Source organism: Lactuca sativa, chromosome 9 (assembly GCF_002870075.4).
Source record: "Lactuca sativa cultivar Salinas chromosome 9, Lsat_Salinas_v11, whole genome shotgun sequence".
NCBI classification, from domain to species: Eukaryota; Viridiplantae; Streptophyta; class Magnoliopsida; order Asterales; family Asteraceae; genus Lactuca; species Lactuca sativa.
In genome coordinates, this window is record NC_056631.2 from 148,805,092 (window position 1) to 148,832,945 (window position 27,854).

At 35.5% G+C, this 27,854-nt stretch overlaps 4 protein-coding genes across 4 annotated transcripts; 2 read left to right on the forward strand and 2 right to left on the reverse strand.

Moving 5' to 3' along the window:
* Nucleotides 1–921: 921 nt before the first annotated feature.
* On the forward strand, nucleotides 922–2,998 carry LOC111911789 (uncharacterized). The gene is made up of 3 exons (XM_023907529.3): nucleotides 922–1,674; nucleotides 1,987–2,433; nucleotides 2,505–2,998. Exons 1-3 carry the CDS (start codon nucleotides 1,053–1,055, stop codon nucleotides 2,660–2,662), a joined length of 1,227 nt encoding a protein of 408 aa, XP_023763297.1. The 5' UTR covers nucleotides 922–1,052; the 3' UTR covers nucleotides 2,663–2,998.
* A 3,695-nt stretch (nucleotides 2,999–6,693) lies between these two features.
* LOC111911788 (anaphase-promoting complex subunit 13) lies at nucleotides 6,694–7,971 on the reverse strand. The gene is made up of 4 exons (XM_023907528.2): nucleotides 7,839–7,971; nucleotides 7,643–7,734; nucleotides 7,490–7,543; nucleotides 6,694–6,929 (listed from the first exon to the last, which is right to left on the reverse strand). The coding sequence occupies exons 2-4, from the start codon at nucleotides 7,719–7,721 to the stop codon at nucleotides 6,865–6,867; spliced, it is 198 nt and encodes a 65-aa protein (XP_023763296.1). The 5' UTR covers nucleotides 7,722–7,734; nucleotides 7,839–7,971; the 3' UTR covers nucleotides 6,694–6,864.
* Nucleotides 7,972–14,766: 6,795 nt separating this feature from the next.
* LOC111911787 (pentatricopeptide repeat-containing protein At4g38150) lies at nucleotides 14,767–15,948 on the forward strand. The gene has a single exon (XM_023907526.3). The coding sequence runs from the start codon at nucleotides 14,911–14,913 to the stop codon at nucleotides 15,814–15,816; it is 906 nt and encodes a 301-aa protein (XP_023763294.1). The 5' UTR covers nucleotides 14,767–14,910; the 3' UTR covers nucleotides 15,817–15,948.
* Nucleotides 15,949–16,040: 92 nt separating this feature from the next.
* On the reverse strand, nucleotides 16,041–21,119 carry LOC111911786 (DEAD-box ATP-dependent RNA helicase 3, chloroplastic). The gene is made up of 10 exons (XM_023907525.3): nucleotides 20,569–21,119; nucleotides 20,263–20,396; nucleotides 19,685–20,099; nucleotides 19,489–19,587; nucleotides 19,178–19,402; nucleotides 18,099–18,476; nucleotides 17,890–18,036; nucleotides 17,653–17,748; nucleotides 17,223–17,569; nucleotides 16,041–16,444 (listed from the first exon to the last, which is right to left on the reverse strand). Exons 1-10 carry the CDS (start codon nucleotides 21,019–21,021, stop codon nucleotides 16,366–16,368), a joined length of 2,373 nt encoding a protein of 790 aa, XP_023763293.1. The 5' UTR covers nucleotides 21,022–21,119; the 3' UTR covers nucleotides 16,041–16,365.
* Nucleotides 21,120–27,854: the final 6,735 nt, after the last annotated feature.

Here is a 27,854-nt window from a genome sequence, read left to right on the forward strand (position 1 = left end):
TCGAGATCAAAAGATCCTATTAAAATCAACTAGTCTTCAAATTTGTTCGCAATGTCTTGTGTACAATACTCATTAAAATTGATATTCACTAAGACATGTGTACAATACTCATTAGAATTGATATTCACTAAGGCATCGATGATGTAAGTAACTTTAACTTTTTAAGTATGAAACATAATTCTTGTTGTTACAAACCACACAAATTAGGAAGAAAACATAAAAAATAAGATAATTGTCATCATATACAACTAAATACATTAGATCATAATGATAGTATCATGAGTGCCATAATGCTCTGTGTATAATTCAAGATGAATAGACGAAATGATAATACTTAATGAGACTTTTTGCCTCACATGTGATGCTCGATTTTAAGTTGTATTGACGATCTTTTGAGGCTCAACTATATAATAAAGACTAAAGAGGTATTATCACATCGGTTAAAATCTTAAGATCCTAGTCGGGATCCTAAGATCCCAAAATAGATCTTGCTTTCAGATAGATGCTAATATGATCGAGATTGTTTTTCACAAATAGGATCTTAAAATTATAAGATTTTAAGATCAAGATCGGGATCTTAACAGCCATCATTGAAACATTAGAGGGACCATTTATGTAAAATTTTCAATTTACATAAATCTTCCTAATAATTTATAAACATAAATCTTGTAAAACAAGATAAAAAAAGTGATTAAAAAAATGAAGATTGAAGTAGTATAGGGTCTTTTATATATAAAAAGAAATTAACATAAATCTTGTGAATTTTGAAATATTTAAATCTTTCTAAAAGTTTTCAACAATAAATCTTGTGAAACAAGATAAAATGAAGTAATAATAATAAAAAAGGAATGAAGTCGTGGAGGGGCCATTTATGTAAGTTTGCTTATGCGTATCGGAGTATCGGCGCACCTCCCTACGCAATATTTGTATACTTTGTTGTGTTGTGATAGCAGCTCCCAAAAACTAGGTCTCCAGCTCCCAACGACTTCTCTTTCACACAAAGAGAGAGGAAGGGAGGGAGGGAGAAAGGGAAGAAGGAAGAATCAAGAATTATGCCGACGTTCACGACAATTGCTCTCGAAAATCTACTAGAGCATAGAAATCCGAGCACGAATTCGTCGACTCTCAAGAGCCAACAACCCTCCACCAACAAACCTAACTATCCTCAAAATCATGTAGAACAAAACGATGAAGCTAAAGAGGAGGAGAAATTGAAAGCAAGGAAGAGATTGAATCACATCTACATATCACCTGCTCTCTACACGACTCCAGAACCGACTCCGATTTTGGATTATTCTTCATCTGGCTCTGTCTCGTCCTCGCCGTACGTGTTTAATCGGAAGGGGCGTGGTGGGGGAAACTCCGCCAATCGGAGAGTCGATGGGTTTGAGGTTCAGGGAAGTGGGGCCCAGTCGGTTGGAAATGAAGCTGAGACGTTGCTTGATGGGGAAGACGAATTGGTTGAGAGTAGTTTGATTGGAGGAGGGGGTGAAAATGGAAATCGTGGTGAGGCTGAAGGTGAAAGTGCGGATGATGATGAAGACTTTGTAGATCCTCGATGTGATTCGTTCAGTGTTGCTAGCTCGAGCGACCTGAATGATTCTGGGAGACTAGGGCTTGAGAATATGAGCGTCATTTCTAATCAAATCGGCGAATTCTATGACGCCATTGAAGGTAAACAAAACGTTTCTTTAAATCTGGTTGACTTGTGTGCTCCTGCTCTAGATTTGATTATATGTTGTTTATTGCCTACTTCATTTCTGAGTTTTTCTCGATGGTTTGTTCAAAGTAAAGACTAGAACATATAAACCCTAATCTCTTCTCCATCTTTCCAGAATTTTCTAGCAATTAATTTCAAGTATTGTTCCATTGGCATAAGTTCCAATCCCAATCAAACACAGTAGAATCTGCTCTTATTGAATCATACTTCTATTGATTCAACAGATAGTAATATCATCTAAACACAAACTGTAACTTTTGACACAGATTTCTCTTCGGATGGATCTATTATGAGCTTAGCTTCATGTAGCCGCAACCTAGAATCAGAGTTGCACACCACACGAATCACTCTCATTGAGGAGATTGAGAAGCGGAAGATCGCCGAACAAGAACTTGCTAGAATGCACACTCAATGGCAGAAATTCAGCAAGATTCTACTATCTCAAACTGGCTTCAAGTTTCTTGAAACACCTTCAAGTGAAGGTGGTTGTATGCAGTTTGACATTAATGAAATGAAGCAGTTTTCTCAGGAAGTTGTTTATGCTCGATTTGTGGGGGAAGCCATGGCAAAAGCTGAAGCTCAGGCGGAAGCTGAGCTGGCGGCAGAGGTGGTGATAGGATCCAAAGATAAAGAGATCTCCAGGTTGAAAGACAGGCTGCAATACTATGAGGCTATGATCCATGAAATGTCCCAAAAGAACCTTGAATCTATGGGTATGATCTCTTATATCTTAATTACCTTTTTAACCCTATAACATATATTTGATTTGTGGGAACTTTTGCAGAGGTGGCAAGAAGGCAGAGAGAGAAGAAAAAGGGGTATAGGAAATGGTTATGGAGTTGTATAGGAATGTCCATTGTTATTGGAGCTTCTGTGATTGCTTACTCATATGCTCCACCTACTACTACTAATACTGCAGAGTCTGAATCTGGACATGATTAGTGGTTCTATTCATCAATCTTACTTGTTTACATGTCAAATAATGCAACAAAACATTGAGGGGTGATTATGACCAAATGGTTGCCCAAAAAAAGTGAAGTTCACAATTTTGGTACTGATTTCAAGTAGTTGGATTTGGTTGGATCTTTAAAAGGGTTTAATACTGACGTGATAAAATTTAGGTTGTAGATGAAATGGATTTAATGAAAGAAATGCTTTTGGCATGCTATTCATTTGTTTTTTGTGTTACATGGTGTTTAGTTTATGTATGATTTGTCAAAATATTGCTTCTAATCAATCATGTTAATGCAAGAACCTCTTTTTATTTGGGAGATACAATTTCAATGTGGATTGAGCTCTTTGTGGTGATAGGTGTTGTTGATCTTATGTAGAATGTGGAGCATCCACAGAAATATAATTTTTTTATAAAGTTGAAAAAGGTCATATTGTAAATGCTTTACAATAGGTGAAGATTTGTAATTGCTTTTTCAAAATGAAAGCTTTGAAAAAACTCATATTGTAAATGCTCTAACAATGAATATACATGATGTTTTTGAACCATGCAATTTGGGTTTTAGCAGCCGCATGAATTTCAATTCCTACGTAACTTGGGCTTTTTTGAAACCATTGTGTCCTTGTTTATATCTCACGTGACACTTTTGAACAATATAAGTTTGTCCTCTTTTTATCTTGTTTATGTCATAAATGATGGTTTTAAACAATGTAAGATCCTATCCTCCTTTTGTCTTGGCAAAAACAAAGAATTTAAATCTTATTCAATTCTAATATGGATTGGATTTCTTGTGGGTATTTTGCTATTGTTCTTGTGTAATCAACCTAGGAAATTGCTAGGGAAATGATAAAACGTGTCATTGGAATGGGATGGTATTTGCATGAGAATGACCTTTTTGCAAACACCATCTAATCTTTTTGTATATACAAATACTTTCTTGGGTAGTTGTGACCATGGGGACATGGCTAGTTGCCAAAGTGTATTGGTTTCATACAAGATTCATTGTTATTTTTTTCACCATTAAATGTTATCTGGATAAATAATATTTAAATTTTTTTTAAGATGATATTACACTAGAAAAAAATATGAAAGCAAAAATATATGGTAATTTGGGATGAGAAACAATCGTTGGAACTGAATTAGAACCAATTATGCATAACATTCTGGTTCTCGGTTCTTCAACTTCCCCTTTTTCGGTCTCGGTTTTTCTCTAAAAGTATTTAAAATTTTTAATAATATATATATATATATATATATATATATATATATATATATATATATATATATATATATATATATATATATATATATATATATAGAGAGAGAGAGAGAGAGAGAGAGAGTAGGGACTAAACTTTTAAACATAAAGAAATAGCTAGAAAAATCCCTAAACTATATGACCTTATTAACGAAAAAGTTATCCTTCTTTTTTTATTTGCAATTAAGCACAGGATACCCAAAAACATTTGCAAAATGGGTATTATACTCAGTTTGACCATATTAACGAAAAAGTTATTCCTTATTTTTAACTGTCTGAACAAGATGTCAAATCCATGCATAATTAACATTCAAAATTAGACATCTATTTAATCGTTGTGTCATTTCTTTGAGGATGGGATCTCAGGTCCGTTAGCTAGAAGGCTTAAATTTTTCCTATGTGAACCAGCATTAAATTTTTTTTAATAATAATAATAATAATAATAACATTTCCCGTAAAGCTCTTTAGTTGGGTTGAAGACGTAGCTTAAGGCTAACCGGAGTGGGAGGACTAAGCCACGCGTCTTGCTGATGTGTCCGGCCTAAGGACGCGTGAACACCGCCCCTAAAGTCGGTGGTTTGGGTGTGGCCGTGTGTCGTGGATGGAAGGACGGACGAAGACTAAGAATAAGAAAGTAATAGCAACAAATGATCCTTTTTCTCCCTTTTCCTATGTATCCATAGAAATAAAAAAGAAAATGGTAATGGACCCATTTTTCGGAAAGCGGGTGAAGAAGACAACCAAAAAGTAAACAGGAGGACATTCATATTTGCTTTAATTGAAATTATAAATTTGGTCTCGGAGGTTGTGTCTTTTAATTTTATTATATCTTCTCATTTTTATTTGAATAAGTTAAACCTTCAACTATATATTATATATGTTTATTTAATTTAAAAATAATAAAATGTTTATTTGATTTTTTAATTAGCAAAATGATTACTTAAGTTTATAATTATGTTTTTTTATTTAGACAAAATTGCAAAAATGGTCCTTGTGGTATGTAATTTTTTGGGGTTTTAGTCCAAACCTCGAGTTTTTTAGATTCATGGTCCTTTTGGAGTGGTTTGTATGTGAAAATAGTCCCTCCAAAAATTGAAATGACTATAATACCCTTGCGGTATTTATTTTTCATTTTTTTAAAATTTAATCTTTATTTATTTATTTTAACAATTAAAAAAATAATAAATGATCTCTCTCTCTCTCTCTCTCTCTCTCTCTCTCTCTCTCTCTCTCTCTCTCTCTCTCTCTCTCTCTCTCTCTCTCTCTCTCTCTCTCTCTCTCTCTCTCTCTGATGATCCATCACCCAAAACACTCATTCTCATTGTAGAACCAGTGAAGAAGAAGGAAAGGACCGGTGATTCTTCGCCGGTAGTAGCAGGCTCAACTGTCTCCGCCTATTTCCACCGAGCACCCGCTGTCAAACACCCCCGAAATTGCTGTTGTACTGTCTCGATATCCCTTCATAGCCCTCTCAATGACTGTCATCCCATTCGTCTCCTTCCCCGAAGAGCTAGAATCACAGGTGATGTTTTCCCGGTTCCCCACTATCACCACCTCCATATCCCCTTCCCTTCCTCCTTCTGCCAAGAAACACCACCACACAAGCACCCTCTCTGACTGTTGCTACCCTTCTCAACCCCCACAACCCCGATTGAAGGCTTGAACTGCCGGAAAAATCGACTCCACCTTCGTGCTTCATAGCGAATCAGGAAAAGAAGAAAGAAAGAAGACTGTTGTTGCTTTCGGTCCCTTTTCGTCTTCGATCAAATGGGATTCGAATGCCCATTCCCTTTCGTTTGACTGACAGACCAAACACAACCACCACAAGTCTCGACTTTCACCCTTTTTGCTCGATTAAACTCCTCAGGACCACCGGCAGTTGATTTTCCTTCCTATGTTGCAGTTGACTTAACCAGAAGACGAAGTAGGTCGTCGGAGAGGCCCTGCAATGCCGACGCCCTTCCTCCTCCCCTCTCCGCGATCCATTTTTAACCACGACCATTACCTGTCGATTGTGGCCTTGTTCTTCTCAACTTTCGTCCGTCACGTTCCCACTGCTCCTTCAACCAGATGAAGGCAAAGAGGAAGAGACCCCCTTCTCATTTTGATTGTATTGCTTTATTAGAGAGAGAGAGAGAGAGAGAGAGAGAGAGAGAGAGAGAGAGAGAGAGAGAGAATGGGGTGTGGACCCTATTTTATATTATATTAATAAAATATTAAATTAAATAGAAAAAATATAACAAATATATCAAGAGGGTAATTTAGTCATTTCAATTTTCGGAGGGACCATTTTTACATACAATCTAGTCCAAAAGGACCACGAATCTAAAAAAGTCATAATTTAGACTAAAACCCCAAAAAAATGCATACCAGAGGGATCATTTTTGCAATTTTGTCTTTTATTTAATCTAATGTTAAAAAAAATTAAAAAAATATAAATATAAATGATATGGAGTGGTAATCATTTCCAATATCTAGTGAGTAGATGATTGTTGGTGATGGAGCTGACGTGGTATTGAGTTGGCAACTCAGCACTTTTCCGATAGCTTGGATATGACCACTACCCGTAGCATAAAAGAAAGCAAACCTTTTTAGTCGTCTTGGGAACAAAAAGATTAATTACAATTATCAAACCAATGTCATTGTTTGATGTTTATCCTTGTCCAGGTTTGCTTTATTTTATCTTCCCACATTCTGAAGTTTATAATTATACAGGATTTCAACTATTGCTTAACGAAACATTAAAAAGACTAACCAAACATATATCGCTGAATCTTGTGGCTCTAATTCAAAACAGTTATATAAAGAAAGCAATGTAATCTCAAAAAAAAAAACACCACCTTAGGGTAAGATAACATAAGGCTAATAACATTTGTAATGAAATTTGAAATATTAGAAGATGTGTAACAAAGATACAGTTAGACAACATCTGTACTACTGAGTTGACCCAAGTGCAAGATCATGCCAAATATCTCCATCCGCTTGTGGTGCCTCATGATCTGATAAACAAAATGATTTTATCAAAGTACATAAATACAAAGCAACAATTAATGAATACTATTTTAATATTCTTGTTTAAATAATTTTGAAATATGATTTAATAAAGACAGCTTATAAATGATACTGAATGTATTTGCACTCATTCAGAGGATCTACACATCATTCAGAGGATCTACACAGACAACTTATATGATAATGAAAATTTGTTGTTTGTTTGACACAATGGAATGGAGTGGAGTATTCCATTATTCTGTTTCATTCCATTCCATTTCATCATACCAAAGGCAAACAGACCCTAAGAACATCAAAGGGGCAAAATATAGAGAAAGCTGATAATGAATTTTGGGAAGGTTTTATGGTTTTTACAGCATCAATGGAGTTCAAAGAATGCTAAACCATGCAAGTTTTGTTCAATTGATAGATAAATACTAACAACCCAATCCAAACAAGACATGCGATTCAGTTATTCAGTCGTAAATAAAGCAGACACCAAAAAAAAAAACCCTAAGAAGGTAAATAGATAGAAATATTTGTTTGTTAACAACAAGAGAAAACATACTGGAATCTTCAGCATCATCATTCCGAGGGACGAGTGATGGGGGTAATGCGAGATCTGTTAAAACAGAGTATCAACCATTTAATTTAAGCATAAATTCTCCAATTTCATGAAGCTTTTAGTACTTCAAGAAAGAAAGTGAAATAAGTAAAGTACCATCGTCAGGAAGAGTATCTCTCATCCATTCGTCGTCGACGACGTCAATTAAAATCCCTAGGGTTAACTCTTGTGCCATTCTTGGGCCCTAACTATATCATTTACAGTTGAAAGAAGATGAAATTAGTTTCCAATGATGCATCGTTGTTATGCGAATAGATTAGTCAAAGAATCGAACAAGTAGAGCGGGGCTTACAGTGGGGCTGTCGGAGAGGAAGCTTCACAGCGGAGAAAAAAGTTGGATAGAAAGGGGGGAATGAATTGTCTAGTTGAATTTTGCTAGGAGGGAGGGGGAAGAGATTAGAAGAAAATGGAGAATAATTGCAAAAAGGGAAGGGGAAGGGCTAATGGTCATAAAAACCCTCAAGTTTTCAGGGTTTTGTCGGTTTTATCTAAAGTTGAATTTTATGTCCGTTTTTACCCTAATATTTTCCAAAATATGTTCAGTTTTACCCTTTTACCGGTGATAACAAATTACTATTATATTAACGTCGCAAAAAAAACCCTTAAGTTTATAGTTTTTTTACGTTTTTACCCTTAAGTTTATAATTTGTTAACACTTTTACCCTATGTATTTTTTTCATATTATACGTATTCAAGCAGAAAAATCATATTTATAAATGAAAAAAATTTAATTAAATATTGTATTTACATTTTTAATGTTAATTCTTTATATATATTTATATATATATATATATATATATATATATATATATATATATATATATATATATATATATATATATATATGTGTGTGTGTGTGTGTGTGTGTATGGTTTTTTTTCTTGGATAAACCATTTAAGATGTAAAAAAACAAATTAATATGTTTTTAGAACTATAAATACATATTTTTATGTATTTAAAAATATACATATCAATAAAAAAAACTTGTTCATTCATAAACATGTTTATATAAATATATAAATATATTTTTAGAAGTGTAAATATGTATTTTGATATATGTTTTTTTTTAAGTATAAATATATTTTTAGAAGTATAGATACATATTAATATATAAAAGTGTAAAAATATGTATTTATACTTCTAAAAACTATATCCATAATACACATATTCATAATTCTAAAAATAGTATTTATCTTTTTAAATGGTATAAGATAACCATACAAAAACACAAATACACACAAACATATATATATATATATATATATATATATATATATATATATATATATATATATATATAACATTAAAAAAATATAATACAATATTTAATTAAATATTTTTTCGTATATAAATATGATTTTTCTGCATGAATATGTATATTATGAAAAAAATATACTTAAGATAAATATGTAAAAAAAATTATAAACTTAAGGGTAAAAACGTAAAAAAAATTATAAACTTAAGGGTTTTTTTTGCAAATTTAATATAAAAGTAACCTGAAAAACCTGTTATCACCGGTAAAAGGGTAAAACCGAACATTTTTTTGAAAATGTTTGGGTAAAAACGGACATAAATTTCAACTTTGGGCAAAATCGACAAAACCCTAAAAACTTGAGGGTTTTTATGACATTAACCCAAAAGGGAAAATGATTTTTTCGAAACGAAAAAGACTGAGCACATAAGAGGGACCGAACGGGTTGGAGCATGTAATAAAGTAATGTGTGAATATGTTTGAAACAGATGGTTAAGTGTTGTGTCATGCAGAACACGTGCATCAGTTTTTAAATCAAAAATCTTCTAAAAAACAAACATTTGCGAATGACCAAGTGTTACGTGTGTGCTGCGCGGCGCAGCAATAAATGGTTAATTAGAAAAAACAAACACCACCTAAGTCTTAATGAAGCATCGTTTTGTTCTGTCTAGTCATTTTTTTACATCATTTACTATTGAACTTGTTGTAGATGTTTAAAAAAAATATCCTTATTATCAGTTATTGAAGGTTTCAGGCGATTTGTCATCTCCATCGACTCTTCGATCATCTTCTTCCACGAGTCTCTGACAAACATTAGTTTTTCGGTGATTTCAAACATTTTCTTGAAATCATTTAAACCAAAATACACATGTCAAATTTGTAAGTCCTGAAATTGTTTAGTTCAAAAAACCAAGAACTTGCTGGAAAAAACAAGAAATTATTTGGGGATTAAAACTAAGAACATGCACACATCAGGTTTGAGGGTTCTTGTAACGACCTAAAAATCACGACTAAAAATTTCTTTTAAAACATTACTAAAACCATATTTATAAAAACGTATCATAAGTCATAACATAATTTTCTAGTATTAAATTCGAAACATGATCTCATTATCAGAGTAAAACATTCCCCAGGCTAACTCATTATGGTGTGTACACTACAACCTCTCCGAGCTCCTCTTTTGAAAACTGAGTACCTGAAACCAAAACTGAAAACTGTAAGCACGAAGCTTAGTGAGCTCCCCCAAACTACCACATACCATACAACATATAAAGCACATACTGGGTCTTGCCCACTGCATCGGACCAAAGTCCGGAAACTGCATCGGGCCGAAGCCCAGACTAACTGGGACCATGTCCCCTGCATCGGACCGAAGTCCGGAAACTGCATCGGGCCGAAACCCGGACTAACTGGGACCATGTCCCCTGCATCGGACCGCAGTCCGGATACTGACTGAGACCTTGTCCCCTGGAAGGAAACTCACCTCGGAATGTTGACTGCTGAAAGCTCGAGTGAAAGATCCCCGACTGCTGTCCCGGCTGCTCTCCGGCTATCATGACAAGTCAAAACACTAAATCAAAAGGGGAATCTTTTGATGGGTAAAATGACTATTTTACCCCTACTATGGTGTGGGTCATAACTAAGGCCCAAAACCTTTAATTCTTCTAAGCCCATCCATGGCCCCACTAAAGGCCCACTAATGGCCTAGTTTGCTACATTGGGCCCAACCCCATTATTGGGCCTTATCTTAAGCCCAAAACATATACTTGGCCCATAAACACTGACTCTTGATGGCCCACTAAGGCCCAAAGATCTATAGTCCAAAACACAGCCCACACCGAGGCCCAACAGCTCAAGGCCCAAGTCTGGCAATGTACGCGGGGCGTACTCCTAGGTACGCTGAGCGTACTGGCTGGTGGCTTGTACGTCGTGCGTACCTCCTTGTACGCCCAACGTACATCCTCATTAATTCAACTTCCAATAAGTTCTTAATACCCCGATTCAGAAGCTACAAACTCAAATCCAAGTCTTATTCCATGCATTAAGCCATAAAGTCACTGACTTGGTGACTTTATAGGACCCAAACTCTCAAAACACTCTTCTACTTCCATAAATGGGACTAGATCTCATGCATGGACTTAATAGGACCACAAAGGTTGAAACTTTACTGCTTCTGGGACTTATATGACTCTAAAGGGGGCAACCCTGGTCTTAGAAACGAGCTTAAGTCATAAAGTCCCAATCTTGGGACCAAAAAGGTCCATAAACTTGCACTAAGGAGATCTAAGAGGTAAATCATCAAGCTCAAGAATTTCTACCTTGCAAAGGTCCAAAATGAAGCACTTATCCCAAATCTACAAGCTCTAGCTTCAAAGGTTCCTCCTTGCCAATCTTCTTTTCTTTGCTTCCAAGCTTTAATCCACCAAAATGGGTTCTCCAAGGTCAAGATCTCATAAAATGAAGATAGGGACGTTCTAGGGTTTCTTCTGAGGTTGGGGAGGCTCATATGGGGGCTAGGGTTGGAACCATAATGTCCTTTATATAGTGCTCAATCCGAAATTAGGGTTTCATAACTTTTTAGCGTACGCTGGGCGTACACCTTGGACATCCGCGACCAAGCTGCCCCATTACGCTGGGCGTACCCACGCGTGTTCCAAACATGCATGAATGGTCTTCTATGCAAACTTTTCTCTTTAAGGGCCATTCTTGCCAAATCTTCAAAGTGTCATAACTCCTTCATTCTAGATCCGTTTCTGATGAACTATATATCCACAGAAAGGTGGCGAGAAATCCTACGCTTCTAACAACATATCCCGACCCGTAAAGTTCTCGAATAATAACTCCAAATTAATAAAGGACTAAAACGCCCCTGGCCTTGGCCTCTGAAATTCCATAAACGAATATTTTAGAACAGGGCGTTACAGTTCTAAAAATAGATGAAAACACTCCTAAAAACGATTTCTAGATGAACACACTCCTAAAAGTATGGAGCCCCCCCTTATGTCGGATCACCACCTGTATGTTATTTGTTCGTCTCCACCTTCACTGTCGTTAAGTCACCTTTTATCGGAGCTTCATTCACTACTAAACCCTACAACACCAGTGAGTTATTTTCAACACTAAACTCTAACGTCGTCGAAACCTATGTTGGCTACGGTTTTATGGTTCGAGGGCTCTAGTTTTCAAGTTCGAGAGTTAGGGTTTTTGGCAGCGACAACCACACTAGGCTAGCTAGGCTTTCAAGATCAGAGTCGTCGTAGGTAAAAGGTGTAAGGATTTTCCAAATTGGAGTCATCGATGTAATCATCTCTCGACTTTCTTTCTCTGCGAATTCAGCACCGGATACTACTAGGATTCCGGTGGCTGGATATTATTTCTTTCTTTTTCAATGTTTGGCTCATCACCAACAAATTCTAGTCCACCACCAACGAAGTCTGGTTTATCTGTGGTTCATCGATGTGTGTCGAATTCCGACGAAGTCCTTAGCAAAGTAACCAGGCACTTGGAGAATGTGCTCCACCGTTGGAGATGCACTCCTCCTAAAAGCATGGAGAATACGCTCCTGACATGGAGAATGTGTTTCTGACGTAGAGAATGTGATGTTGGGTAGAAGAATACATTGAGTAGATCATGGATGTTTAAGGATATGTTGCTTGATATTGAATGCGCTCCATGCATAATGAATACATCTTATGCATGAAGAATGTGTTGCCTATGTGCATGACATGTGGTCATACACACCCCTCAAGGTTGAAGATTCTTGAAGCAACAACATGACGTCTTGTAATTGACTAATTCCTTTTAAGGCCTAATTATGGATATGCATGGCCCATCAGATTTAGCCTATCCCTATGTTTGCCTATAAATAGATACACATCTTCATCAACATTCTTATCAGGGCCGGTCCATTAGGTTTTAATGCCCAGGGCGAAAAAAGAATTTTATGCCCTTATGTTTATACCATACAATAGACAACACATACAAATATATATATATATATATATATATATATATATATATATATATATATATATATATATATATATATATATATATATATATATTAAAACTTTGTAAAAATTGACTTTCAATACATGAATGCGTTAATTCATTCAATCTTTCTAAAACTCCATTATTTGAATAGATATTCATGAACTTCATCTTTGTCCGTTTCATCCAACAAAAAATTTCTGCAAAAAAAAAAATATTAAAACTCATTTGGCTTAACTTTTATCCATATATTCATTATTTTCACAATAACTAGAATTATTAACCAAATAATTGAAAATTCTAATTAGATTATTAGAAGTATTAGGTGGATCATTAAAATTATTAATCAGTTTAATAGAACTATTTTTACTAACGTTTTGATTTCTAACAAAAAAAAGTATTTAAGCAAAGATAGATATCCAAATTTTATGTTTTTGTTTACACTATCAATATGCAAAATTGCAAAATAATCTGAAAAATGAATAATAAAATAAAAAGTAAGAACCCTTTTTAAAATAACTATTGTGTAACAAACAACAATCGAAAGTTATATGCATGCTGCCTCCTAATTAGGAATCAAACTAATCAGAAAGTTCAATTGATTAGTATTTGGTGTACCTCCAGCTCCTAAATCATAAAACATAACACATAGATTCAAAAGTTCAACTTATTAATGTATGGTTTACCTTAAAAGGGAATAAGAAAAGTGATGAGAAAAAGGATTTGGAAATTACTAAATAACAAGGCCTCGAATTCTAGTTTGCAACTCTTTCAAAACAGGAAATATGAAATGAAGGCTTCGATCTCCTAGTCTCCAACAGTCCAACTTCGAACTCCAAGTGTACTAACATACGAATCGGGAAATGGAAAATACCAAATTAGAATAGTTATTAGCTTAGAAGAATAAGAGAAAGGAACCACCAAACCAGATTAGGATATTCCTCAAACAAGAATCAGGGAATCACCAAATCAATATACTTCAAACACGAATTAATGAATCCCCAAATCAGTATACCTCAAACACGAATCAACGAATCACCAAATCAGAAAAAAGAAATCGCCATATACTTACAAAAGCCACGAATGTTATCACAAATTGGAGAATAAGAGAATAGAAGAAATGAAAACAGAAATTAGATTTAAAACACAGATTCAGTCGATTTGAATTTGATTAAGAGGCTTCTCGATCTCTACAACTTTTGGATTTCGAGGCGTCTCTTGGTAATCAGCCAATCACACTTACGAATACACCTTGTGTGTCTTTCCTGTTGTCAATTATTTTTCTTTTTCCTTCTCTGATCACATGCCTTGCACAAAGACTATTTATCTAAATTTTTTTGGGCCAAAACACATATACATATAGTTGCTTACTAGACTAATTTGATGCCCCTCCATTAATGTTGCCCTGGGCCTTTGCCCATTTCGCCCATGTATTGAGCCGGGCCTGATTCTTATGCTAGATATGTGTGCGTATGTGTGTACAAATTTCAAGAGAGCAATCATTGTGATGATAAGAGCATATCCACCAAACCATGTTAAATATTGTGTTTAGGTTTATAATTTTTCGATTTTTGTTTTTCAGAAGTTATTCCGCTTGTTTTACCGAAATTGTTTAGTATTTTTTTAAAATTGTTTAACTTGTTTTGTTGTTTTTCAAATAATATATAGTTATGAAGCTTTCATCATGAAATAAAAAAACCATTAAATAGTACATAAACATATAACAAATATAAAGATTTACACATAGTCCAAGGTTGACTACCAATATCTTTCTACTAACGAAAAATAATGTTTAATTTAACACAAATGACATAATAGTTCTCATTATATTTTTGCAAATTCTAATTTCTTTTATAAATACATATTTGTAAATAAATTGTATGTAACTATATACATAATTTTAGAAATATTTATTATGTTTTTATTCAATTTTTGTTTAAAACGAGTTATTCACTTTTATTCCAAGATTTTAACTCTATACCTCATCCGGTATGCTTCTAATTTCCCTTCGACATTTTCATAGCGTTAATGGCTTAAGAATTTTCATTCCAGAAACTTCTACGTCTCTTCATGTTCAAATCTCCAACTCTCTGCACTTTAAACCCAACGATTCAAAATTCACATGGCGAGAATCACTTCCATCCTCTTCTTCAAGCTCAAACATCAAACTCTCTTCTCCTCCACCTCCTTATTCCGCCACCACCTCCCACCGTTAACCGTCCCTATTCCACCCACACCCCCAAACGAATCCTTCTTTTCCCGACTCTTCAACAGCACCACCACTACTTCCTCTCAACAAACAACCACCCCAAAGCGCAACACCAAGGTAAACTTCTCACTCTCCGACTCTGAATCCGACGATGATTCCCAATCGCCACCAACGCCAGCCGTGAAAGAGATAAACAAGAGCAAGCTACCGCCACCGTACGACCCATTTAAGAAAACCCCGGTGATCCAAGAACCCGATGACCCCACAAATCTCCAGGAAGTGTTTCACAAAATACGCACAGAAGGGCTCAACGATAGTGCAGTCAAGATGTTCGACGGATTGTCTAAAGACGGACTCACCCACGAAGCGCTTGAATTGTTCTCCCAGATCAAAGATAAAGGCCAGATGCCGGACGTAGTGGCGCACACGGCTGTTATCGAAGCGTACGCCGCCGCTGGTAAAGCTAAAGAAGCCCTGAAGGTGTATACGCGCATGCTTGCTTCCGGCGTCCTGCCCAACGCCTACACTTACTCGGTGTTAATCAAGGCTCTGGCGGGGTCCGGTGACCAGAAATTGTTAGGGGAAGCGAAGAAGTATTTTGTGGAGATGATGGGGAAGGGGATTAGACCGAATCCGGCGACATGTGTGGTGGTTATGGAGGGGTTTGTGAAGGTAGGAAAGGAAGAAGAAGGTAGAGAAATGGTGGTGAAGATGAAGGCTCTTGGAATGGCTCCTGATGAAAAGGGTGTGAGAGAGATTTTGAAGAACAAAAGAGGTCAGGTTTTTCGATCAGTTATCAACATTTTATTTGAAAGCTGAAATGAGTTAAAACATAGAGAGATTACATGTTAAGAACTTCCTCCTTGTTGAAAGACAATGTCGAATGCAAAATCTTGATTTTTGTAACGCATATATTCAAATTTGCAGTTTGAATTTGTTTTGATCAAAGAATATGTTGTCTTTTTGATGACGATTGGTGAGAAGCAGATGATATATCTTCAGTTTTACGATTTCAAGAAAATCACTTTGATACATAAACATAATTGAAGGAAACACTCATTGATTAATAACGAATTCAAGAAAATCACTTTGATACATAAACGTAATTACTCAATAAGACAAAAATCAACAATCCGAAGGGGAACACATGGGAAAAAGCTGCTGCTACATAAAGATAATCTACTGATTTCGCCATTAGATTTCTGTAGCATCATGCATCGAAAGCACATGTTTATCCACTTTTTCCTATTTTGACCAAGATTCAAAGCACACCGACTGCCAGCATGGGCGGCAGTTGGTGGCCTCCTCCACCCCTTTTCACCGGAGCAATGATGGTTAACACTTGAAGAACAGAAGAGCATCAACTAATTAATAGTCTTGCTTCTTAGGGCATTCAGATGCCCTGTGCCCTGACCTCCCACAGTGGAAACAAGGACCCGCAAGATTTCTGTTTTATTCACACATTCATTCAGTCTAACCCTCAGATTTTACTTGTATAAAGTTGGCCAATGAATAAATATAATTATTTCTTTATTATATTATTCTAATTTCATTTCTTCCCATTACAAGGCTTTTAAAAATCTACCCGATTATAACAGCGTCATCCAAATATAAAGCAGTTTTTGTAATGTCCCGATAAAAATAAACCAAAAGCATATGATGTCATAATTGGGTAGAATTTTCAATATATATTTTTTTTAAAGTACAATGTTGTACTAGAAAGAAATTAAGCTATGTTGTTATTTCTTGCATTTAGCCCTTTGAGTTTGCATTGGACTGAAAATCGATACTGATGTCAATCGAACAAAAATTGCAATTTTTTTGTCCCGCCCAAAAGAGCCCTCTCTCTCATATCTGTGAAAAAGACATAGATACCCTTCTCATTTTTATCATCGAAAATAGCCTTGAAAAACTTATTAAGCCGATGTAACAAATATACACGGCACGGGAAGCTTTTTGGAACGCTATCTTTAATGACGAGGATGAGGAGGGCATTTACGTCTTTTGCAAAGACTAGAGTTCGCAAACAAGTTTGTTTCCCACCTTTTTGTGTGAACCAAATAATTGCAATTTTTGTAAATCTATTCGACACCAAACACAGTACAACTGATTGTGTCATATCTCATGCATAACAAATGGGTGATTGTGTCATATCTCATGCATAACAAATGGGCCTAAACGACTTATGCAAACTTCTAAATAGTGCATTCTGCAATGTATACTACCTGTCCCTATTTCCAAATGATGGAGAGCGTGAAGATGAAGATGAAGATCGTCTATCACCAATCAACCAATCACTTCCACCGGTGGTTGTCCTCGACCCTCCACCAGTTCTAGAGCCTCCTCCGCTTGACCAACTACCACCACCACCACCACCTCTACCGCCACTCCTACCGCCTTGCCGGAAGTTATCCCCTCCACCACCGGATGAGAATCGACTATTATTACCCCAACCACGGGACCCACCGGAACCTTCCCTTCTTGAACCTCCACCACCTCGTGAACTTCTCTCCCTGTTTGAAAACCTTCCATAAAAATCACTCGCTGGACCATTGTCTTCCAATGCAGGCAACTGCAATTCATATCCGTTATATGACAAATTAACAAAAACAAAAATTACAGATACATTTTTCAAAATCGAAAAATTAACTTCACCTTGTTAATTTTTGTAATAGTGGTGCCAGGTGGCATCTCCTTAGTTAATAGATTTTTAGCAATCTCTTCGGGAAGATCAAAAACAGCACCTTGAACCTGATGACAAAATATATATATATATATATATATATATATATATATATATATATATATATATATATATATATATATATATATATTACAAAAAGCAAAAATCTTGTATCTAGTGGACCCACCACCAACTGTTATTTTTTATACCTTTTTATCTGCAATCACATGAATTTTTCCAAGTGCGCCAGCAGCCGTAGCATACACACTAGACAAAAATCCAGTAACCGTTCTAGCAGACATGTACCCTTGCAACGACGACTCAGAATCCCGCGTCATTTGCAACGTCATCCATCCCTATCACGCAAAATTACAAAATTACCCTTATATAAAACATAACAAAAATAAAATAAATATACCTTTTCATGTGTGATTAAAGAACGAGAAGATGGTGGTTGGGAGAAACCGCTCATGTGTGCAAGGGCTGCAGCGAGAGCCCGTGTACCCTTTTCATCAATTAACTTTTGGGCAGTTGGAGTGAAGAATTCTATGGAGTCGTTATGAACACATGAAAGGGTAGCGATTACTTGTTTGACTGAGGAATCCAATAGATCTTCGACAGCTGGCGGACTTATATATTCAAATTTGCATCCAACATCTTGCTCCAGAGATCTAACGGTTCTCCTTTGATTATTTGTGTACATCAAAATCGCCTTCCCTTCCTTTCCTGCGCGCCCAGTTCTACCTGATCGATGCACAAAAGTTTCCGGATCGTTCGGTAGTTCGTAGTGGATAACCTAAATGCAAGAAATAGCAACGTACTTTCGTCATTTTATTGATTTAGTCGATTTAACTATTTTTTTTTAAATAATAATTGGATTGATAGTTCGGTGGCTAAATCGATAAAATATAGGGAAAATGACACAAATGCCCTATGAACTTTCTAGGGTTTACCCTTTCAGTCCCTAAAGTTTTTGTCGGACTTTATGAGTCCCTAAACTAGGATATGACCTGCTCTTTTAGTCCCTGTCAACCTGTAATAGCCGGTTCAGTGACCTTTTAGACCAAAAAAACTCACATTGTGCCCTTATAAAGCCAAAAAAATAAGTTCGGAGATCAATACGAATTGAGTGTGAATCGGCATTAAAAGAAAAAAGAGATTTTTTTTGTACGAATTGACCCCCGAACTTATTTTTTTGGCTTTATAGGGGCACAATGTGAGTTTTTTTTGTCTAACAGGTCACTGAACCGGCTACTACAGGTTGACAGGGACTAAAAGAGCATGTCATATCCTAGTTTAAGGACCACCCGACAAAAACTTTAGGGACTCAACGGGTAAACCCTAGAAAGTTCGTAGGGCATTTGTGTCATTTTCCCTAAAATATAATAGTTCACTACAAGAGATTAAAAATGGTGAAAGTACATTATTACATTGTAACTTTCTATATTTTGTTCGGATATAATAACTACAAGATATATATAAACAAAAAAAGCATACCAAATCAACATTGGGTATATCAAGTCCACGAGAAGCAACATCTGTAGCAACAAGCACTGTAAACTTTCCTTGTCTGAATCCATTCAGTGTTCTTTCCCTTTGATGTTGAGATATGTCACCATGTAATGCCTCTGAAACAATACTACTAGTCAACCCTAATGACACCTCATCTGCATCCCTTTTTGTTTGAGTGAAAATAATCGTCTTCCCACCCTTTGCATATACCTAAATCCATATCTCAACTTTATAAATATAAGATTTTTCATTAATCAAAATAATAATTAAAAAAAAAAAAAATTCAATGGTCATACAGTGACAAGATCACCAAGCATTGACCGTTTTGAAGTTGAGGTAGATTGTATAGCATAGAGCTTGATGCCTTCTGCTAGCTTCTCATCTTGATCACCAACCTTTTTAATAAGCATCATGACATAGTTTAAGACAAATAAGAAGAAAATATTATGTAAATTGGAATGTTAACATGTCAAAAAAAAAAAAAAAACTGACCAAATCAATAGTCAAGGGGGACTTCAAATATTTCCTAGAGAGTTTTTGAACCCAACCAGGCATAGTTGCTGAAAAAAGCATGCTTTGTCTTTGTGAAGGAAGTTTTTGTAAAATAACTTCAACATCTTCCTCAAAACCAACCGCAAGCATTTGATCAGCTTCATCAAGAACCAAAAACTGAACTTCCCCTAATTTCAAAATATTACTATTCACCAGGTCAATGAGTCGACCGGGTGTCCCAACCACTATATCAACCCCACGACTCAGTTGGTTTTTTTGTAATGTGTAAGACACACCACCATACACACACACTGTTTGTAAATAAGGTGCAGATTCTTTGATTTCGTTTTCTACTTGCTTTGCTAATTCTCTTGTAGGTGCTAGAACTAAAACTCTTGGCATTCGTCCCACAATCCTTTAGATAAAAAAAAAAGAATGAAAAAAATTGTTAGATCCTATAAATTATTGGGATAAATAAATACAAAGTGTATATTGAAAATTGAATTGTTTTGTATTTGAAGTGAAAATATGTTTTTATGTAAAAGAACATTTTATTTATTATTTTTTTGCATATGTACCTATTTCGGTTTTGTTCATCCTCTTCGGTGAGTTTTTTGATAATAGGAATTGCAAAGGCTAAAGTCTTCCCTGTTCCTGTTTTTGCACGACCAATAATATCTCTCCCTTCTAATGCAGGAACCAAAACGGCTCTCTAAAAATCCAAAAATTAATATCACAATTAAATTTCGACAAAAACAACCTTAAAACAATTGTAATCGCAAAATACTAAGATTTTTGGATACACGTTTTGAAATTGAAAGGTGTAATAGCAATAGAAGCATTTAAGAAGTGCATAAATAAAAGGGAAGAAATGGTGAAATTACTTGAATTGGGAAAAGCTTAGTAATTCCTCTCTTAACAAGAGTTTCAACCAGTCTTTGAGGCAACCCCAGTCTACGAACTGAAAGTTCATCATCATCGTCATCATTACCATCATCAATGGAGGCTTCAAATTCAGACTCATCGTCATACTCTGTATCACCATCGTCTTCCAAAGAAGAACCTTCCTCGAACACACCAAGACCCTTAAACGCCTCCTCACTAAGAACTGAATTCCGCGCCGCAATTGCCGACGTCACGAAAGTAGAACCACCTCCGCCGACGCCGACGCTGTTATGTCTGAGTCTGGATAGGGATGTGAAGTGGATTTTATCGGAAGACAACGGAAAAGCTAAAGGGGATGAGGGTGTAGTGGTTTTCTTCGAGATATGCTCTAGTGAAGAAGGCGTTTTCGGGAAAATGGAGGAGACGCCTATGATGGAGGAAGAACACGACATGACGGTGGTGCTGGTGGCGGGATTTCGGAAAAGGATAGGAAGATAAGGGTGAGAGGTTTATGGATGTATGGTAGTGCAGACCTCTACCTCTTGCCTGTGACTAAACCCACGAATTTATAGTACCCAATTTTTGTTTGTTTCTCTTGTGATTTTACTGGATATTTAGCCAAGAGTATACTATATAGAATTATGATTTTGTAAATTATTTCGTTTAATGTAGTTTCTGTTAATGTAAATTAAACATTTGGTTAATTATGTGTTGGAACTTTGTTTTATGCATTCTGACCTACACTCACAAAATTCCATCTCAAATTCAAGATCTAAGTTTGGGATTACTTTTAAACCTTAAATTCCTTTTTGTAAAACCACTTTTGTAAAAAGACTTTTTACAAAAATAGTTTTTAAAATGTGTTTGGTTTAATTTTAAGCAACAAAAATTAAAAGTTGTTTTTAAAAAGTGTTTGACTTAACTATGTAAAATGACTAAAAAAGACATTCTTACATATTTTCAATGATTTACTATTTTACACTATTTTATACATAACAATTTTTTACGCCCAATTTATAATTTTGTAATTTTCTAGATTAGACCATGATAATATTTAAATTAGGTTCATACAAAAGCAAAATACAAATTGTAAATAATTCATAAAGAAGATCATAAATTAAGTTCATACAAAAGCAAAATACAAATTGTAAATAATTCATAAAGAATATCACAGACAGTGCCATATTACATTCATCTCCGCAATATGATTATATCTTCTGCAATAATATCTCGTATCACTGTCATATACGAATCGTCATCACTCATGCGACGTGTACTCGGACCTCCTTTGTAAACTTCACTACTACTACCATCTCGTGTGGGAGTGTAGGATTCTTCTTATGCCCTATTGAATGCTTCCTCAAACCTACCAAACTTTCTAATATATGTTTGTATGCTTCCCAAGAAAATCCAATATTTTCTAACATGTATGTTTGTTACTGTGTTTTGTAGTAGTGTATAATTTACTAGTTCATGTGTCTGGTTACCACCAGCTGTATTGTATATCGTTGTTTTGAATGAAATACCCTTTGTATGAAAACCCTGGCTATTACTAGCAATGTATAGAATATTCTATTTGAAAACCCTGGTCACCACCAGTATGTATAGTAGTTTCATTACTTAAAATAAAACCATAATTTGTATCACCTGAAATCCTCCAGTGTAATGTAAAGTAGTTCTATTAATTAAAATAAAACTAATGAATAATGAAATCCCGTAAACAATGGTTAGTTTATACTGCTGTGAGTCGTATAACCATGTTTGATATGACCTAGTGACCCCTACAACGTTCTTCAGGCGTTGAAAGTTATGACATTTGTCACCCCCGGCATGTCTGCCTAACTGTAGCTAGCAGTTTAGGTGTGTGATAGTTAGTCCCGAATAGACCTATTCACAAATCTCACGTTCTCCCTTAGGAGACTCTGGTTATACTATGATGGGATTTAGCCAGCACCCCGAAGGGTACAATTGAAGTAATGTCTCATAACCCTGTATTAACTAGTTTACGTGTAGTTCTGTATTATTCTCTTGTATTTGAATCCGCTTGTATACTTGTAGTGTAGCAATAATTATACTTAAATAATTATTTAATGTTGTATTCTTGAAATCCGAAAGTAGTAATGTATATCCTAAACTAAGTATGTCATAGTTTATATGTTTGTTAATGTATAAGCTTTGAATTCGTAAAACTGTGTATTGAAATCTCAAACTATACCTATTATAGTTTGCATGTATGTTATGTACTTGGTTCGTGTATTGATCTGAAAACTATGCAATATTGATTGTAAGTAGAAAACGTCCCTTATGCTCAACATGTTACAAAAGGGATAAAATATCTAAATATTTTATAAAATGTGGAAATCGTTTGGTTGTATCAATTGCATAAGTTTTAAACATGTTGAAATTCTTTTGTATGAGTTCACAAAATCATTTGTGTTTGGCTTGTATTCCCCCTGAAAACATTAATAGTAAAAGCATAAGGATTTGAACTCACTGTTAGTTACGTGAAAGTGTCGGACTGTGAAACTGAATGAGGACCTTCAAGTTGTTGCACGCGGAATTAACAAAATCCTAATAATAATTAAACACATATACGCCTAATATTAGCGAAACCATTAATTATAGTGTTGGAAAACACTTGCTTTTAGTTTAGGAATGTTACCGAGACTCAATTGAATCGGAAAAAGTGGGTTTTCAGCCAAGTTCACGACGTGGGAAGGTTTGCGGTCGTGAGCTGTTCTCGGGCGTGAACTGTTCTCGGTCGTGAACAACCCTTTGAATGGTTTATGGCCGTGAACGGTTGTTCTTGAAGAAATTATGAAGGTTTGAAGGGTTCACGGCAGTAAACTGATTTCGGCCTTTGAAGATTTGAAGGGTTTGCGGCTGTGAACTCAAGAACAACAATACTGGATTTGATGAAAAACGCATTTTAGAGGTTCCACTACAACACCTAAAGGTGATTTTTGATGATTTTCGGAAGAAAATGGGGGTATTTTTGTGTTTGCGGTTGAGAGGTTAGAGAGAGAATGGGTGAGTATTCGGCTAGAAAAATATAAATAAGTGTTAGGAGCACATATGTATAGACTGAGTTCATGGTTAGTGATGGGGTCCACCAACCATGAACGGGTTTACGGCCGTGAACACCAATCAGGCCGGATTGATTATTGAAGAAACTCGGGTTTTCGCGCGATTTTGTTTCCGACTCTTATATAAAATTTAATTATATAACTTAAATGATTTTCCAAACCATAAGAATTTGAAAGAACTAAATAGAAATTCAAATTTTAATTAACGGAAACGGCTAACGTTAACAGAAAAAGGTTCGGGTTGTCACAGAAAACCACATGTATTCTCAGGGAACCGGTAGACAGGTACACCCGCAGGTTTTGAGAAGATGGAGCTTTTAGAATCGCGTCTTTTATACTTTTGTTATACATTTTGTTTTCATACAAATTATGTATCGAACAGATGTAAATACTTTATTTATTCAATGTAATGGTTGTGTTTACTTTGATTACTATGATGCAATTATTGTGATACTGTACATGACGTCCTCCGCCCCCGAACATTTCCACCGTCTCGGTTTGGGGTGTGACAATTATGGTTGGTTTAATGGAAGTACAATGGATTATTACTTCGTTGATTATCGATTCCTAAGATGACCAGATTAATATTCACTAACCTAATCCTTTAGCAAATAAGTTCATTGATACGACGATTAAGCAAATAAACTAACAAATTTACTAGTGTTTAGTTCGAGTTAAGTTAGAGGTCGTTTGATAGTTACTAACCGGGTTAGAAGTTGACTGGGTTAAAAGTTCTGACCGAGTTAACTTCTGACTGAAACTTTCTTTTGATTTTGCATCTGATTGACTGTATAAAATGACTATATTACCCTCAAAGTAGATAATTTAATAACACATCATTAGTTGCAAGAATAAATTCCAAAGAATAAGGTTCTAAAAGTAGATAATTAAATAACCAAAAACAATTTACTTTTATTTTCTTGTCAAACAAAACATAAGGTGTACGATTAACAATCGGATACTAGATTCATAAGAGATTAATATCTCTCAAACGCCAAATTTAACCCTAATCAGTTGAGAAAATGCAAAACTTTGGTATAAATCTAGACAAAACCTTTATACACACATTTACACATTTGATCTACATTTGACAATTTAATCCATAACACATATCCTAATGACCAAAGCTAATCCAATAACATATAACCTTTATTCACGCATTACCAAAAACTAATTCAATAACACATAAAAAACTCTACCACCAATCCTTAAATGCAAGTGTGTTGAGCCCAAAATGCTATGTTGCAGCAATCAAAACAGACACGAACTCCACCCCCATTACATGAAGCCCTATTTGAGAAATCAAGAAATTAACAAAACTACACCACCAATCATTAAACACAAATCATTAGAGATAACAGTCATATAACTAGAATAGTTCCATTGATCACTAACAAGGGAAAATCGAAAAAGAAAAAAAATCAGCTTACATGCGCTGCTCAGGAGGTCGTCGCCGGTAGAGGCCCCTGAGGTGTTGTTAGTGATTTATTAATGTCTAAGTCCATAACTATTTTGGTATGTACTTGACCCGATGGTGCATGGTCCTTTTGGGTTGCCTTCACCAAAGCAACTTGATAGGATGAATTATGGAGATAAATGATTAATTATGATTTATTAATATATTGTGAGAATAATATATTAAAGGAGAAATCATGTTGTTTAATTAATATTACTCAAGAATTAATAAGAATTAAGTTTGTGGCTAAAAGACATTAATTAAACTTAAGGGACTAGAACTGTCAATTGTGTGATAGTTGAATATTAGGCTAAGGGACTCCATAAAGGATGGAGTGGACGAATTCTATGGGGAAACCCATTAGAAATCGTCCAAGGCCTCTAAGGAGGGAGTCCATGGGTTACTTAGGGCCTAAGCATCCAAATTAGGGTTTCCTTGTTAGATAACCCTAATAGCCTCACTATTTAAAGGACCCTTAAGCCCCAAAAACATGGTGAACTTGTTCTCTAGGGTTTCCACACGTTTTGGGCAGCCTCCTCTCTCCTTATTCTTCATCAAAGCATCAATACAATAGAAACCAATCAAGGCTTTGATACCACTGATGGGTTTTGGCCATAAGAACATCCTATGTGCTCATACAAACCCTAATGCTTGGATCTAGGTTTCTCTATTGTACATGCAATTCATCCAAGACTTTAAACCCTAGATCTAACATATGATAACCAATATTAACATAATATTGGGTTCAAGATATTACCTTGATTGTTATGTAGCAATAACAATCACAAATCCTCTGTGTAATGACTTTAGAAAGCTTATAGTCACAAATGTCACTCCTCTTGCTCTTGGTGTTTGTGAACCATTAGAGGAGTGGCATTTGTGACTCTAAGCTTTCTAAAGTCATTACAAGGAGGATTTGTGATTGTTATTGCTACATAACAATCAAGGTAATATCTTGAACCCAATATTATGTTAATATTGATTATCATATGTTAGATCTAGGGTTTAAAGTCTTGAATGAATTGCATGTACAATAAAGAAACCTAGATCCAAGCATTAGGGTTTGTATGAGCACATATGATGTTCTTATGGCCAAAACCCATCAGTTAGTGGTGTGCTATGTGGGAGGAAGGGCTGTAGAAGGAAGGGTTGTAGAAGGAATCGACCATTCTATTGATTTCAGGGGAAGAAGAAGAAGAAGAAGAAGAAGAAGAAGAAATCGATTTACCTGTTGCGCTGCTTGGAGGTTTCCGCTGGTAGAGGCTGATGAGGCGTCATCGGTGTTGTGCTCTATTGAAGAAAGCGACGATGCAAGGAATGAGAAGTGGATTGTTCCCGGTCCATCAATAGAAAACGGGGGACCGAATCTGATGAAAACCTTGGACTGAGTCCACATTTTGGACCGAGTCTTTAACTTTCAAATCCTTATCAAACATGCCAATTGGATTTTGTTGGACCCAATCCCTCTTTGGACCCGGTTAGAACCTATATCAAATGACCCCTTAGACTTATAATGATTGAACTATTTGGTTTAAATGAATCGGTTCAATATATGTTTGGTCCTCATATATTTATTCCTACATTTACTTACCCATTTTTCTATTTAACCCTATGTTTTGGTCAAAACTCTAGTCCTACGATTTTGTAATTCACAGGATTATAAGATTCAAGTTAATCAAGAATGATTGGTCAAACAAACTCAATTAAACTTAGTAATAAACAAAAAAGTAGTTATTTGTAACGCCCGTGTTTCTGGGCTAAGCACTAAATATAATATAATAGCTAGCTTAACCTTTGTAACTCATTTTTAAGTAATAAAGAGTAATTATGTGAATTATGTGTTTATTTGCTTAATTATTATAACTTAAATGAATTAAGAATAAAAAAATGAGCGTCGAAAATGAAATATTAGATAAGCCCGATAATGATACAAGAAGACGTAGTAGTCATGACGAGGTTTCCGAATATATAAAGAATGCAAAAATCCGAGTTATAACGAATAAGTTATGACCTGTCGAAGTTTCGCGACAGAACCGGTACGGCACAGCGCAACGTAAATAGTGAATTTACGATAGAGCGATATTTAGCCTTAGTAATCTAAACGAAAGTTGTAGAATACGTTCAACCGAGAGCATACATAAAAAGAACGTCTAAATCTGACTTCGTATGAGGAAGTTATGATTTTTCTAAGTTTCAGCTTAGCAGTATGCAGCCCGAAGTTCGGATTTGAGATCGAGTGATTTCTAGCCGAAACAATCTAATCGAGAATCGAATATCTCGTCGATAGTAGTGCAACGGTAAAAAGACAGACGAAAAAGGACGTCAGATGAAGAAGTTATGAATTTCTAACAGAGTTTTCCTGTCCCGGCCTACTAAAAATAATATAATAAAAATAAAGTCAAAATTAGCCGACAGAGTCTAAATGAAAGTTGTAGAGCATAATCTCACCTACGCGTGGATATAAAGAACATCGAAAACGGAGATCGTATGCAAAATTTATGAATTTATGAAGTTCGAGGCACGCATACCAAAGAGGGAACGCCCCGCGTTCAATTGGGAAACGCTCCGCGTTTAATACTTGGCTCCGAAGAGGCCACGTCAATGATGACTCAGTGAATAAGGGATAGGATTGGAACCCCGCTCCTACGCACTGCATTCGAAGGGAACGCCTTGCGTTTGCGGCAGACTTCACCATATAAATAGATCACAAAGGGTAGCCGTTTGCGGTTGCCAAACCTCTTCT